Raw genomic sequence first — 15,893 nt, forward strand, 5'->3', positions numbered from 1 at the left:
TTTCCTTTGTTCAGTGAAGAGGTATCTGGACAGCCCAGTGACCTGCTCCCCGCTGGCGTAACTAAATAAACTGTTTGACATTGGAGCAGACCCGAGTGTCGAGTGATTCTTCTAGATTCATTCCCGCTAACAGGATTGAATTAACAGTGCATTGGTCCCACCACAATCAGAATCATATATTTTGATTGGGGGGTTTTGACAGGGGTGTCGGTCATAACAGTATAAACTTTGCTAGTTGATTTACCATTCCAAGAAATCTCTGGAGTTGCTATAGTAGGGATAATAAATTCGTTAATGGTCCTTTTTTCTGAGGATCTGCAATTATTCCTTCACTCTCTGACTTTGTGGTCATGTTCCTCCACTGATATTCCGTCTACCAGAATATCATCCATGTGGCATATCAATCCTGTGAGCCCTTCTCAGATATTGGACATTGAAAAATCTCTGGTGCGGAGGTTTTTCCGAACGGTAACCTGTTAAAACAAAAGCACCCAAAAGGTGTTTTGAATGTACTTAATAACCTTAAGGTCTCATCCAGGGGTACCTGTCAAAATCCACTATTGGCATTGAGTTTTGTAAACATGCTGCCCTGAGAGAGTTTCTATAAACTGTCATTCACCATAGACATTGGGTGAATCTCATGTGCTACAGCTTTGTTGAGCTGCGTTAAGTCCATGCATATTCACAGAGTTCCATTTGGCTTTGGGACAGAACCATGGCTGAACACTAGTCCATTCTTGTCGTCTCCTCCAATTGTTCTTGGACTTTGGTTAATAAGGGAATGAGGTATTCTGATTGTGGAAGATGTATAAGGTCTGTTTCCACTAGTTGTCTACCTCTATGCTGAGAGTTACTTGGAGTTTGCCTGTTAACGCGCAGTTGTGTCCTGCCTGGACCATGCAACTATATATCTGTCGGTTGCAGGTAATGTCTCTTTACCTAAGACTCTTAGAAAATATCGTGACCCTAGCCCCTGTGTCGAGCTTAAAATTCGTGAGATGTCCATTCACATAGATGTCTGCTGTCCAGAAATCTTGGTCTGGATTACCGATTTCTCCCAAAAACTCTCCTGTTTCTTTCTCCTGTGGGTACTGCTGTACTTGATTCACTGCTCTTTGTGTGAAGGTCTTCTGCTTTGTACCTTTAAGTGCAGAAATTTTGCTGTGGCACATCTTCCCATAGTGTCCAGTTTTCCACACTTAAAACACTCAGCTTTACTTGCTGGGCACTGCTCTCATCTGTGGGTCTTCTTGGCTCCACAACATTGACAAGGTTTTCCTATGTCATTCTCACCTGTACGTTTTTTCTGTTCTTCGAAGTGTTTCCCTGGCTTTGGCTTAACCAGTTGGATGGGCATTGGACTCCTTCCCATCCACGGCTTGTCTTCAGCTCGTAGGATGTCCCTCTTATATTTGCAAACTTCAGCCTGTCTTACAATTTGAATGACCTTTTCCAGTGTAAGGTCTTCCTTGGATTGCAACAGGTCTGACAAGGATTCATCTGCTATGCCAATGGCTGTCCTGGGTCTGATTAATTCTGCTTTTACTTCGCCGTATTCGCAACCTTCTGTCAATTTATACAAGTCATTAACACAGGAGTCTACAGATTCGCCAATCATCTGTGGCCACTTATTAAATTTGTCTCTTTCCAAGATTTTATTGGTTTGGAAATTAAAATACTTATCAAAGGATTGGAGTACCTCTTCAAATTTATCGGTAGCCTCGTTGATCCCTTGTCTGACAATTATATCGTCCACAATCCCCCCTACGAAATATAGAAGGGTGTTCACTTGTTCCACTTATGATTTTGTCTGAAGTTATGAAGCGATTCTAAACCTTAGGAACCTTTTTCTCCATGATAGCCAATTGTGAATCTGATTGGGTCCCTCTTGACTCTGGAAATTCTCAGCCATTACCAATTTTGGATCCATATTGATTTCTTAATAGATGTTTTAGGGTGCTCCTCTTTCTTTAAGAAATTCATTTTTCTTTTTTTTTTAGGCTTGGTGCCTTAATGGAGGTGTCCCAGCTGTTTTCAAGAATTCCCTGCCGTTTTAGTAGGCTTTTGTAGGGTTTTCCCCTTTGAGAAATGCACCTTGTTTTTCTTTCAGGCTTGCTTGCCTTAATGGAGGTGTCCCTGCTGTTTTTGGGAGTTTCCTATGCTTTTCAGGAATTTCCGCGATTTTCGAGGGTTTCCCGCTCTTCGCTCTCGCATTCAGCTCGAGTAAAGGATTGGGTTTTTCCATTTTTTTTCTTCCTAAGCACAATGCCTCAAGAAAATTACTGCAAGCTTTTCAAAGGCTTTAAAAGTGATCCCCGACCATCAGTATTGTAACTCTCCCAATCGCTGGATTCTATTTGCAAGCCACCACGCTTCTGTTCAGTGCTGCAGCCTGTATTTCTGTGCTCTGACTCACTCACAGCTGCAGTGCTCTTCACAGCCTCTTCCATGGGTAAGTAGCTTTCTTACTGTACCGGGCCAGTATTTATCTTTAAATTTCTCTGTTGTTTACCTGGTGTTTCTTCCAAAGGTAAGATCTTCAAATTTTCCTGGTTGCTTTCATCAGTTTTACAGTTGACACCATGTTATGTATTGTTGTATTAGTAGCATTTTAGAGCATTCTAGAGTCTTAGACTCCAGTAAAGGTTAACTAACAACTCTATTATTTACGGTTACGATATACACTCTCAGAAAGCCACCGAAGCTAGCATCCTTTGTGCTGCTACACCTTCTCCTCAAGCCTATCTCACATGACTGTTACATCATCACTCGTACAGTGCAAGGGGTCTCTCATTGTTGTCGGTATTTACACTTTACAACTTTATACTAAAATTGCTGATGAGTGAGTGATGGGGTTGAAGTACATTGAGTAGTGAAAGGAGTTAGCGATGCAGCGGGAAGGAGATGTCATGTGAAGATCTATTCACCGACCTTGACCTCTGTGAGGTCACTGAATTTTTTCCTGGTACAGCAGCCAGGTCCTTGATGTCCATGGCCACCGAGTTCCATTCCCTTCTCAGTGAGAGCCACAAGAGCCTCCTGGTTCCCTCTGGAAAATGCCATTTCTCCTCCTTTCCACCTCCATCACTAAGGCCTCGCACCACATTTGAAAACCTGGGAACCCTTGCACTGACCTGTTGCTCCTCTTATTGTCCTCTTTCTTCCATCAAAGCCTTCCAGGCTCTGATCCAACAGCTACTGTAGCCTGAGTGCTGCTCCCCTTTGAGAGGGTCAGGCTGCCTCTAAGAGGTACAGGCTAGTGGTCTACCCTGCTAGGCATCAATGCTACTGGGCTATCTGTTGGGTGTGCAGCCGGTCAACATGTTCTGTGCTGGGCTGTATGTAGATGAGCAGGAAGCACAAGGTTTGCTTGCTGCCTGCCTCAATGGGACTGGAGACATAATAATTGAGAGAGAGAGAGCGAGAGCGAGAGCGAAGTTATTAGCCAGTTGTCCACAAGTATAACAGCCAACCCAAACTTGCATTGCCCAAATTTATAATTCAGTTGATTCAGACACAAGTAGTCGAAACAGGATATTGTACTGAATGATTTTAAATTTATTTGAATTTTGTTAGACATGAAAGTTATTTAAAAAGCTGTGTAAATAGATGTAATTAGTTTAAGAAATCCTTTACAGATACATTTTCTCTACAAAATATTTAGTACATTGGCATGATAGACTGTCCATTGTCAAATAGTTTTGTAATCACAAATGATTCATTTCAATCTACAAGGTTAAAAATATTCCATTTTCAACATTTTATTGATCAGACAGGAATGGTCAGTTGACAGATGTTTTCCTATTGAATAATCACTAATATAGTATTTCTGTGGAATGGTGACTCTGTCAACATTCACTTAACAACTGGGAGATAGATCATGGATGCACATTGCTGCCTAATTATTGTTTCCTCCCATCCGATATATTTTTGAGTTGTGCAAGTTCCCATGTATTTTTATTTCTTTAGTAATGCAAGATCCTCATCATTAGTTTGAGTTGTGTACACTCTTACACATTTTCAGTTTCACATGCTCTGTGTGCTTTATTCCTTTGAATCAGCATTCACTCGTGGCACAAATTTCAATATTATGGGTTTTTTAGGATGCATGGGTCCTTTCACATCCAGTTCTAATGGGATCTGGAATGGAACGAACAATGGTGATAGGAAGTCAACAGAAAGGCTCGACGACAGCAATGGTTGGTTCTATTCCAACCCCTTATCTATCCATCAGCTATCATTCCATAAATTCCCTCCCCTTCCCACAATATTCACTTCAAAAAACACCAAAGATTTAAATGTAGCTTCACAATATTCATTCATTCATTCACACCTTCAGATAATTTCTATATTCTAGAATTCTCACCGTTGTCTCCTTGCACGGCACAAAGGTCATGCGTTGCAAGAATGAAGCCAGAGCCATCTTCATCGTAAGTTGTGCAAATCGCATTCCGATGCAGTTCCGAGGGCCCACCCCAAACGGCAGAAAGATATAAGGATCCCGAGACTCCCTATTCTCTTTACTGAACCTAGTGATATTGGCAAAGGCAAAACAAGTGTAATAGATTAGTCAAATTTGCTTCGAGATAGTTTGGATTTATCAGAGAGATGGATGGAGAATACTACAGTTTGAAAGTGTAACCATGATTTTGTCCCAGCCAATCCTTCACTTACTGAAGTTTCTGGAGTTGCTGTTGCACAGGCACTGGGTGCCAATGTTGATATGAGCCCAGATTGAGGAGTGTTCGCAGACTAGTCAACTGTGGAGAACAGCAGCAGGCAAGGTTGATCCTATTCTCACCTGACATCCAAAATGGTAAATCAGAATGGTCTGTATGTCACAGCACTCCAAATTTGTACATTAAAAAGGGACCCAAGCACATGGGGGCTCAGCCGCCCAGCAGCGGACCCCTTTGAAAGTGGCAGCAGCCTGATTATTATAATGGGGTGCCAAGTCTACTGAATCCCATTCATGTTGATTTCAGATTTATTTGAGAAAAAGCATCATTGTATTTATTTACTGAGCCATCAGGGAAACCAGCCTCATTTCAAGATCAAGTCGGATTCAGAAATGTGACAACATGTCTTCAAGGTAATGGAGAAGATTTGGGAACACAGGCATGATCTCATGTTACAGATTGGACTCCTATTCAGCAAATAATGGAAGACAGTAAACTGGATCCCTATAATATTTAGGTTTGGGAACTGATCCTAGGTCCAACCATCTTCAGCTGCTTCATCAATGACCTTCCTTCAGTCATAAGGTCAGAAGTGGAGATGATCGCTGACGATTGCACAATGTTCAGCACCATTCGCGACTCCTCGGATACTGAAGCAGTCCGTGTAGAAATGCAGCAAGCCATGGACAATATCCAGGTTTGGACTGATAAGTGGCAAGTAACATTCGTGCCTCACAAATGCCAGGCAACGACCATCTCCAAGAGAGAATCTAACCATCTCTCCTTGACATTCAATGGCGTTATGATCACTGAATCCCCCACTATCAACATCCTGCGGATTACCAATGACCAGAAACTGAACTGGAGTAGCCAGATAAATACTGTGGCTACAAGAGGTGGTCAGAAGCTAGGAATCATGCGGTGAGTAACTCACCTCCTGGCTCCCCAAAGCCTGTCCACCATCTACAAGGCACAAGTCAGGAGTGTGATGGAATACTCTCCACTTGCCTGGATGGGTCCAACATCAACAACACTCAAAAAGCTCGACACAATTCGGGACAAAGCAGCCCGCTTGATTGGCACCCCATTCACAAACATTCACTCCTTCCACCACCAACGCACAGTGGCAGCAGTGTGTACCATCTACAAGATGCACTACAGCAATGCACCAAGGCTCCTTAGACAGCACCTTCCAAACCTCTACCACCTTTTTGAAATTGTGCCCTCTACACCCAAGTCTAGGTCTTTCATATATAATCAAAGAAAGCAGAGGTCCCAACACCAACCCCTGGATCCTCCAGTCTGATAAACAACTGTTCAGAACTACTTTGTTTCCTGTCAGTCATCAATTTTTTATCCAAGCTGTTACTGTCCCGTTTATTCCATGGACTCTAACTTTGCTGACAAGCCTGTTATGTCGCACTTTATCAAGTGCCTTTTGGAAGTCCATGTACATCACATCAACCCTCATCAATCTTCTCTGTTACCTCATCAAAAAACTCAAGCAAGTTAGTTAAACACAATTTGCCCTAAACAAATCTGTGCTGGCTTTCCTTAATTAATCCACATTTGTCTAAATGACTATTAATTTTGTCCTGAATTCTCGTTTCTGAAAGCTGCCCCATCATTGAGGTTACTCTGACTGGCCTGTAGTTGCTGGGCTTTTCCTGCACCCTTTTTTGAACAAGGGTGTAACATTTGCAATTCTCCAGTACTCTGGCATCACACCTGTATCTAAGGAGGATTGGAAGATTTCAGCAAGTGCATATGCCCCAATTATTTATTGCCCTCTGTAAAATTTTTAATTAAAACTGAAAAAGTTTGTGCATTTTACTTCCTGGTTTGCTGTCTGTGAGAATACTTCAATGTGATTGGCTGCTTACCTTGCTTTATGACATCACTGTTGCTGGACACCCGGAAATCCCCTCGGCTTTGTGCCACATTCAAACTGATGTCAGGAAAAGGGAAATCTACACAGATTGCTAGATTTTTGTGAGCAGCTTTCTTCTAGCTCAGCGGCAAGCTCATGTTTTGTTCCCATGGGCAACACCTCACAACAGTCTGCACCAAATTTCATCTGTCATTTTATTGGCTTACTTGAATATTTTGTCCAAATCATTGTCAATTGAGCTGCATCCTAAAGTTCCAATGCCCCTTCTAATTTGGTATCATCTGTAAGTTTGACAATTTGTACTGAATTTGAGTCAAGGTCATTTCTGTAAATTAGAAACAGTAATGATCCCAACATTGAGTCTTGGGGCACACTGCAGTACATCTGCCATTCCGCCAACAAGCTTGAATTGTTTTCTATCCTTTAGATTGTTCACCAGTTTACTTTGAATTTCTAATACCCTCAGTTGACCCAACAACCTTTTTATGCCGATGTTTGTCAGATTTCTTTCAGAGGTTTAAGTACAAAACATATCTGGCTTCAAAACTTTGAGGAAGTTGGTCAGTTTTAGCCATTGTTTGTATCATTACTGTCATTACAGGATAATAGCTTCTCAAGCCACCTGAAGCTATCTCAACTGGCTCTTCCTAGGTGGTTGGTCAGTTCTGTGTTGTTCGAATCACAGAATGGTTACAGCACAGAAGGAGGCCATTCGTCCCACCGTGTCTGCACTGGCTTTCCTAATGAGCATTTCACTTAGTGCCACTCCCACGCCTTCTCCCCATAACCCTGAACATTCTTCTTTTTCATTTAACTGTTTAACTCCCTTTTGAATGCCTCGATTGAACCTGCCTGCATCACAATCTCAGGCAGTGCATTCCAGACCTTAACCACTTGTTGCGTGAAAAAGTTTTTCCTTATGTCACTTTTGCTTCTTTAGCCAATGACTTTAAATCTGCCATTTCGTTCTCAATCCTTTCACGAGTGGGAACAATTTCTCTATTTACTCTGTCCAGCCCCCACATGATTTTGAATACCTCTATCAAATCACCTCTCAAACTTCTCTAAGGAAAACAGTCCTAACATCCCGAATCTATCTTCATAACTGAAATTCCTCAGCCCTGGAACCAATCTTGTGAATGTTTTCTGCACCCTCTCTAAACAACTTCACCCAAAACTAGATAATACTCCAGCTGAGGGCAAGCTAGTGTCTTATACAAGTTCAACATAACCTCCTTGCTCTTGTACTCTATGCCCCTATTAATAAAGCCTAGGATACTGTATGCTTTATTAACTGTTCTCTCAACCTGTCCTGCCACCTTCAATGACTTATGCACATAGACCAAGGACCCTCTGTTCCTGCACCCCCTTTAGAATTGTACCTTTATTTTATATTGTCTCTCCTCATTCTTCCTACCAAAATGCATCACTTCACATTTCTCTGCATTGAATTTTGGCTGACTTTCCAAAACAGGGAGAAATACACAACTTCCAACATCGCCAAAGTGCTTTTGCACATGTGCCGATAAAGTAAGAAAACAGATGGCAGAGGTTCAGTTTAAAAACAGACAAAAAGGTTCCTGATGTTTCAGTTGGTTAAGGCACCAAACAGCAAAGTCCAAAATTTGATGTCTACTCAGTGCTGAGTTAGTTGGCCTCAGTCAGAGCAGTGATAAGACTGCTAAATTGAGCCTCAGTAGCCCAAGTTAGTGGAATACAATCAACAGAAACTTCCCTGGTGTTGGCTCCTGACAATTGTATTTGCTGGAAAGTAGCTGTGAATGTTGGTATTCAAAGAAGACCTTGTTCTGCCCAGTGCTGTTGAGTCTTTGACAGGTGTGGCATACACTATGCCTGCCTAACCATCTGGGTGCTTAACCATAGTGACAGGGCCTTCACTCAAGCAGTTATACCTCAGTATAAAGTAGCCAGTAACCTGCCTTCCATTTTCTGCTAGCTTCACAATGAAATCACAAACAAATAAACAAACCCTCAAGCTACTTGACCACCAAAAGTCAAAAACCGTCAGGAGTCCAAGACACAACTATAACTTCAGAACTTTCTGTTTCTGCACTTTCTGTTCTCTATCTAGGGAAGACCGTGCAAGCCAGCTCTGATTAATGCTCCAGCAGTAGAATAACCCACCAAAACCCAGGCTTATACTTAAAGAATGGCCGCCTGCCAAAGCAGCAGCGGAAGTGGACGGAGCCAAGTAAGAAGTCAAGGCCTGCGCAGAGTGGTGATGAAAACAGCACTCCAGTAAATTATGGAACTGATGCAGGTCTGAGAACCATGCTGAGCTAGTTGAAAATCCCCACAGGTAGGAAGTTTCCATGCAAATAAAGGAAATCAACACAATAAAGTCAAATTTGTAGCAACAGAGGCCATGAACAGTGACAGGGGCATGGGGGATGGGGGAACACAAATCATTATTACGTACCTTTCAGGTCTGAACTCTTCAGGTTCTGGCCAGTATGCTGGATCATGGTGCAGGATGTAGGCGGGCACCATGACTACAGTCCCTTTTGGAACGGATATCCCATTGAGCTGGACATCTTTCTTGCACACTCTGTCAATACGGGGTGCAGGAGGGTACAGTCGCAGGGTTTCAGATATCACCATTTCCATATACTCCAACTGCATCACCCCATCATATGTGGGAGGAGCCTTCACACAGAAAAACACTTTAACTACTGAACAGAACATTAATAAAAATGTGGGTGGGAGGCAATCCAGAAAGTTAAAATATTTTGTCACAGGGCAGGAGAAACAAACATTCTCTGTTATAGTGTATTGATAGAAAAGATAATTCCACTTGTGGGGAAGACCAGAACTAGAGGCCATAAATATAAAATAGTCACTAATAAATCTAAAGGAGAATTCAGGAGAAACTTCTTTACAGACACAGGTTAGAATGTGGAACTCGCTACCACAAGGAGTGGTTGAGACAGATAGCACAGATAGATATGTTAATGAGATTGGATGAAGGATGGGAGGAGACTCAGGTGGAGCATAAACACTGGAATGGACCAGTTGGGCTCAATGGCCTGTTTCTGTGATGTAATGATTGTGTAATACGTCATGAGCACAAAACAGAGCAAAGACCACTAAGTGCTTTATATTCATAATGACAATAAATAAAAGGCAGAGAGCAGAGCTTGACATTGTGGGCACTGTGTAGATTAGGAGGCTCAGCACATCTGTAAATGGACTTCAGCTGTATCTATTTGGGTTAGAAATGTTGATGCCAGCGTGTTACTCAATCACATTCAATTCATTTTAGACAAAACACCAAGAACCGAGACTAGCTGATTAATATACAGTATGCATGCTAATAAAATCCAGGCTTCTCCATACTTAGCTCTTCTCACAGATTGCCAGTGATGTAATGTTACCCAAAGAGGTGGACACTAAGGAATTGTGGGTCAAGAACCTCAGATTATTCAAGAGGATGGGATGGAGTAAGTTAGAGCCAGACAGATGAGGTGAACAAAATAGGAAAGATACAGAAATACATTTTAGTTTTAAAACACAAAATTAAGACAATAATAATTGGAAAGGGTGACAGAAACAGAAATTTCTCCAATAGCCAAGACCACAGTGGAGGTGATCACTTATTTGAAAGTTTCAAATTTGAAAATAAAAAAAGACATGAGGCTAAATTTTCGGGCTTCCCTGAAGTCAGGAACGGAGGCAGGGAACCCTTGAAAAATAAATCGGGGCCAGGCGGCATGTCAATTTAATGATGCTGTTCCTGGCGCCAGCAATAATCACCTGGGTGGCGGAGCTGGCAGGATAGGAATCAGACTGTCCTCTCACTTGAGACCAATTAAAAGCTTGTTAAGAGTTTGTCAAGGTTTGAGGTTTAGACTTTTAACATTACAAATGGGTAACCTGCACTTTCAGAAACAGATCAGCTGAAAGCAGGTGGGTCAAAAAGAGTGGTGAGCCAGTCATAGCTGCCCCAGGACATCACCTCGGCTCGACAAGAGGGTCAGCTGGGCAAAGGGGGACTCGGTACTTGGTGAGGGGGTGCCCTTGGCAGGGAGAGTGGACACTCAGCGCCCAGGCTTTGAACAGAGTCAGCACCTCCCTGGCATCACAGAGACATAAGAGCAGGGGGTAAGGCTATGAATCACAGTTGGGCAGTCATCTGCCAAGAAGGAAGGGTCAAGATGGCAATGAGGTCACAACAGTCAGATTTTGGGCCCAGTGGCATGAGGGGCAACACCCTCTGCAGGAAGGGCAGAACCCTGGGCATCCGGGGGGCACGTGAGGGAAGGCAATAGAAGCCAAACCTTCAACACAGGACCTACCGCCAAAGTTGGAGCTACCTGGAGATGACCTCGCACCAGTGCGGCAGGAGACTGTGACTCTCCAGGCAGATGGTCACAGACATTTCTGCTCTTGAAGACCTTGCACCTCACAGCACTGGTCGCCAAAAGGACTGTGGCCTTGAACTTCTTCACTTCTGGCTCCTTCCAAGGATCAGCTACAGACCTTAGTGGTATCTCAAAAATGGCTGCACACCATGGCATCTCACTGGTTACTGGTGCCCTCTTTGTCAGAGATGGACAGCATATTCATTTAACAACAGACACAGCCTCGCAGGGACAGAGAGGGCATTGGGTTTCACCTCCATCGCTGGATTCCCCCAGGTGCAGGGCATCAATCGATTGCATCAATGAAGCCATCAAGACACCCAGTGACCAGCCAGTGAGATCCATCAACAGGAAGGGCTTCCACTCCCTCAACGTCCAACTGGTCTGCTACCACAACAACAGCTTCCTCCATGTGTGCACTGGCTTTCCTGGCAACTGCCAATGACTCCTTCATCCTCCGCTGCCTCAGATCTTAACTCCAACCCCCACAATGCGTGAATGGATCCTAGGGGACTGCTGAACTGTCGGTGAGGTGGTCTTTCAGATGAGACATTAAACCAAGGCCTTTCTCATTTATTGAATGCCGGAGCAAGCTCGAAGGGCCGAGTGGCCTACTGCTGCTCGTATAAATATTGTCCCATTGCTGTATGCGAATTGGCTACCACATTTTACATTACACCAGTGACTGCACTGCAAAAATTAGCTGTAAAGGGCTTTAGGATGTCCTGAGATCATGAAAGGCACTATATAAATGCAAGTTATTTCGCGTACTTTCTCATGGACTCACATTGTTGGGAAAAGCCTCATCTATTTCCTGCTGCAGTTTCTTCTGTACGTCCGGGTGCGTAGCCAGATTGTGTGCAACATATGACAATGTATTGCTGGTGGTCTCATACCCGGCAAAGATAAAGATCATGGCCTGCGCCAGAATCTCTGTGTCAGTCAGAGCTGCAGAGAATTGGAAGAATCAGAATTTGTACCACAAACCTCATCTTGCAACACAGAAGCTTAAAATGCAAGTATTTCTAAAAAGTTTTATTCTTTCCAGCTACTTAAAAGTGCTATGCCACAGGTAATTAAATTTTTCCAAAAACTGTGCTCAAAACATTAAGTTAAATGCTTGTACTCAAATCATTGAATATATACCCAGCACCATTAGGTGGAATAGATTACACGGTACAGTTTCGTGAGAGGCCACCAAGAAAAATGGCTGTTGAAATCTACTTTCTAATCTTTGGGAATATCACCACTGTTATGCCTTTGTAGGATAATCAGTATTAACTGGGTTAATGTGCAGGTAATGCACACTGAAACTCCACAGCCCAGCCACACAAAAATGTAATGATGATTAATGTGTGCTTGTAATTTCCTTCACTACCCCCAGTTCCCAATCTCAGACCCACGACCAAGGTTGGCGATGTGTCCGTACACAGACACCAGTGTCCACGGCTAAACAATTTTGGGGTCCATGACTGGTAATTTCACAGATGAGAAATTTCCCATTGGCTTCTTCAGACCGGCTTTTGAAAATAAACACAATTGTGTCAGTTTCACAGCTAGAGAGACAGAGAGACAGAGAGAGAGAGAGAGAGAGAGAGAACGTTCACTCCTGACAGACGGACATCTGTCTGGAATACTCCGCATCATGACACAATTGTGTGGGCAGACATTGACTACTTCTGCAAGCAAAAAATAACAGGTATCTCACTAAATCAGTGTCCAATATAGTGATAAGAAAGTAAGTCAATAAATTTGTCTTCTCATTTACAGCTTCTTCACAAAAATGCACATTTGTTGTTGTTTTGATTAATAGTAAGATCCATTTTTAATGCCTTGATCTTTCCGAAATTGTCTCACTGGCCCCCTATGTATGACAAAAATTCTAATGTGGCCCCCACCCAAAAAAAGGTTGGATACTCCTGCTCCAAGCCTTTAACCAAATGTTTTAAAATAACTTAGCTATGAGGAGAGGTTGGATAAACTCGGATAGTTTTCACTGGAATGGCGGAGGTGAAGGGGCAATATTATAGAGGTTTACAAAGTTACGAGAGGCATGGACAGAATGGATAGTCAGAAGCTTTTTCCCAGGGTGTAAGAGTCAGTTACTCGGGGACATAGGTTTAAGGTGAGAGGGGCAAAGTTTAGAGGGGATGTGTGAGGAAAGTTCTTTACACAGAGGGTGGTGAGTGCGTGGTACTTGCTGAGGGGGAGGTGGTGGAAGCAGGTACGATAGCGATGTTTAAGAGGCATCTTGACAAATACATGAATAGGATGGGAATAGAGGGATACGGTCCCCGGAAGTGCAGAAGGTTTTAGTTTCGGCAGGCATCAAGATTGGCGCAGGCTTGGAGGGCCGAATGGCCTGTTCCTGTGCTGTACTGTTCTTTGTTCTTTAGGTTATTTTAAAACACAAGTTTAAAGGTTTGTGCTATGTAAAACTTATTTTAAAATTGCAAAAGTTACTTAGGAAATGTCGCGATTTCTATGCTCCAGTACGTATTACTTTCACTTGGGACACAAGCTCAGTGACAAGTTGAAAGTTACTGGACTTTTATTTCTATATAAATCCCACAATTCCACTGCTATCCATTTGGAATCACATTGTTCTAGAACTTGTGTTGAGGTGAAAAACAGGCAAGAAAATCCAAGGAATCTCCAGAAGTCAGCATTGTAAGTTCCTCATGAATACAAGAGCATGGTGTATTGGGGCTGAATGATATTGGCGAAAACAGGATGCTGCTCACCCATATACATTAGTTAGTAAATACAATGAAAATGGATAGCTTTAATAAACCATAATTTATAATGAACTCTCTATGATTCCTTAACAAAATCCATGCTGCATTTGCAGGTTTAAAAACTGTCCGGGAAGACATATTGTAGAAATGTATTATGTTTCAATGACCATGTTAGAAATACTCATTAACTGCTTTTTTTGCTGCGAATTGGATGGAAGCACAAGTTTTACAAGTATGTCAAAGATCAGTAACAGATAACCTGAGTGGTCAAAATCATTTGAAAGTTGTCTGTATCATATAATTCCGTTACCTTTTAAGTGCACCTTTGCTAACAGGTAAGAGATTTGGCTTGGACATAAATTGGTTAGTCTGGAGTACAACCTCAGATAGTGACTAAACATTGAGACTGAATACTATATGTAGTAACCGCCACTCAACGCTTTGCAAAAAAAAGATTTTGTTAATTATCTTGTCAGAGCTGTATCGATAGTGATGAACTGAGATATAGACATAAGTGAATTTAAGAGAATCACTTAATTGGAGGAACTGAAGGGTGCTTTTTATTTGTAATTGTGTTTATCTAATTTTGTCACTAGCTTTGGTGAGTAAATGACATTTTGTCAATGAGAGGTTCTGTTGCTTCTGTATTTTAGAATCCAGGACCTAGTTTAACAGCCTGTCAAGATGAATAAACTAGGCTTGACTACCGACCATTAATCTCTTGGTCCCTTCCTGTCCCACTCTGCTTTCCTGTTTTACATGACTGCTTACAGGAAGTACTCTCTGTTCCATCCCATAAAATTCTCCTAGTTTGGAGATCACTGCTGTTTTGTTGGATGCCCTGTCATCAGACACCTATTACAAGTAGGTGGAGTAGTTGCACTAACATTGACCATCACAGGTTAAATTGTCTTCTGACAACAGCAGTGTGAGAAATGGTCCGTCTTCCTTTTGCTGATTTTTCTACTGCCTCACCTCAATAATCACAATAACAATCCTCTCCTAGAGTTTCATGGTTTATTGGATGAATTTGCACTCCTGATACTGTGAATCCACCGAGGTCATCTGACAAGGTCCATCTACCACCCTGTGACATGGTGTAGCTAGCTCTATTCTATCAACAAAAGTAATTCACATTTACATTGCATACTATTTTGCTTGCTAGCTCTCCATTGATGTTCGTATGCTTAGCCACTTTATTTACAGGGAGAAATGTGTTTTAAATCAGACTGCGTTTCGACAGCATTAGATTGGCTATATACTTTACATACAGTGTTACGACCAGGTGAGAAAGGTTCCTAAGGAGTCTCTTTCAGCTGGTCTTACTATAACAGGATTTAATTTTTAAACACAGTGTTTTGAGCTCCCTCTTGGTGAATCCTTGTTCACCACTTTCCAATTATAAAGCAAAGAAATCAGCACAAACAGGCTTTCTTAGGTTTAATGAAGAAAAGTGACATTTATTAAACCTTAAAAACTTAAGCTCTAATGCGGTTAATGGCTACAGATACACGCCGTGCCCCACGCTAGCATACACACATGCAAATAGAGGCAGAAAAGATGTAAAGTGAAAACGTTTGAGGCAATCTTTGAAGGGGGTTTGTTACTGTGCTTCGTGTTTGCCATAGAATCCCTTGATTGTAGGTCGTCTTGCTTTATGTTGGGGCCCAGTATTCTTCTTAAACCTTGTTCACTTTAGGAGACTTTTCTCTCTTGGGGTTCATGTGTCTTGAACTCTGAGAAAGAGATGGGAGCAGACAGGAGAGAGGTCTTTTCAGTCCAGGAGCAAACAGCTTTGAGTTCAAATTCTCTGCGGCACGTTCAAATTCAAAAACTCCAACAGCCAGTTAGTCATGTGACTAAACTGGTCTGACCACGTCAGTTTGTGTATTCGGCCATCTTAGCAGTTAACCTGGAATGCTATCCTCTCCACCTTCAACGTCTGGTAATCAAAAGGCCATCGTGGATTAAAGTGCAGCAGAGAATGGCCCCTTTGTCCTTTCCAAGTACTGTTTGTTACTCTGCAAAAAAAGGTCTTTCTGGCGTGGGGCCCGCCAATTAGTTGTGATAGGCCCTCTTTTCTTCCCAGCAACATTAAGTTTTAATGTTCATGTGCTGAAATATGTGCCTCACTCTTGTCATGCAGGCCCCTACCTGCCAACAGATTAATTGCTATGTCTATGGCTGAGTAAATAAATTTGTC

At 42.4% G+C, this 15,893-nt stretch overlaps 1 protein-coding gene across 1 annotated transcript in view; it reads right to left on the reverse strand.

Moving 5' to 3' along the window:
- Positions 1-3,537: 3,537 nt before the first annotated feature.
- The window catches only part of LOC137383268 (cytochrome P450 3A30-like), a 51,556-nt gene continuing 39,200 nt past the window's right edge, over positions 3,538-15,893 (reverse strand). The window contains exons 10-13 of the mRNA XM_068055808.1: positions 11,740-11,900; positions 9,011-9,237; positions 4,367-4,529; positions 3,538-4,140 (exon numbers count right to left, since the gene is read on the reverse strand). Of these exons, the coding sequence (XP_067911909.1) occupies positions 4,045-4,140; positions 4,367-4,529; positions 9,011-9,237; positions 11,740-11,900 (647 nt within the window). The 3' untranslated portion in view covers positions 3,538-4,044. The remainder of the gene's footprint in view (positions 4,141-4,366; positions 4,530-9,010; positions 9,238-11,739; positions 11,901-15,893) is intronic.

Source organism: Heterodontus francisci, chromosome 24 (assembly GCF_036365525.1).
Source record: "Heterodontus francisci isolate sHetFra1 chromosome 24, sHetFra1.hap1, whole genome shotgun sequence".
NCBI classification, from domain to species: domain Eukaryota; kingdom Metazoa; phylum Chordata; class Chondrichthyes; order Heterodontiformes; family Heterodontidae; genus Heterodontus; species Heterodontus francisci.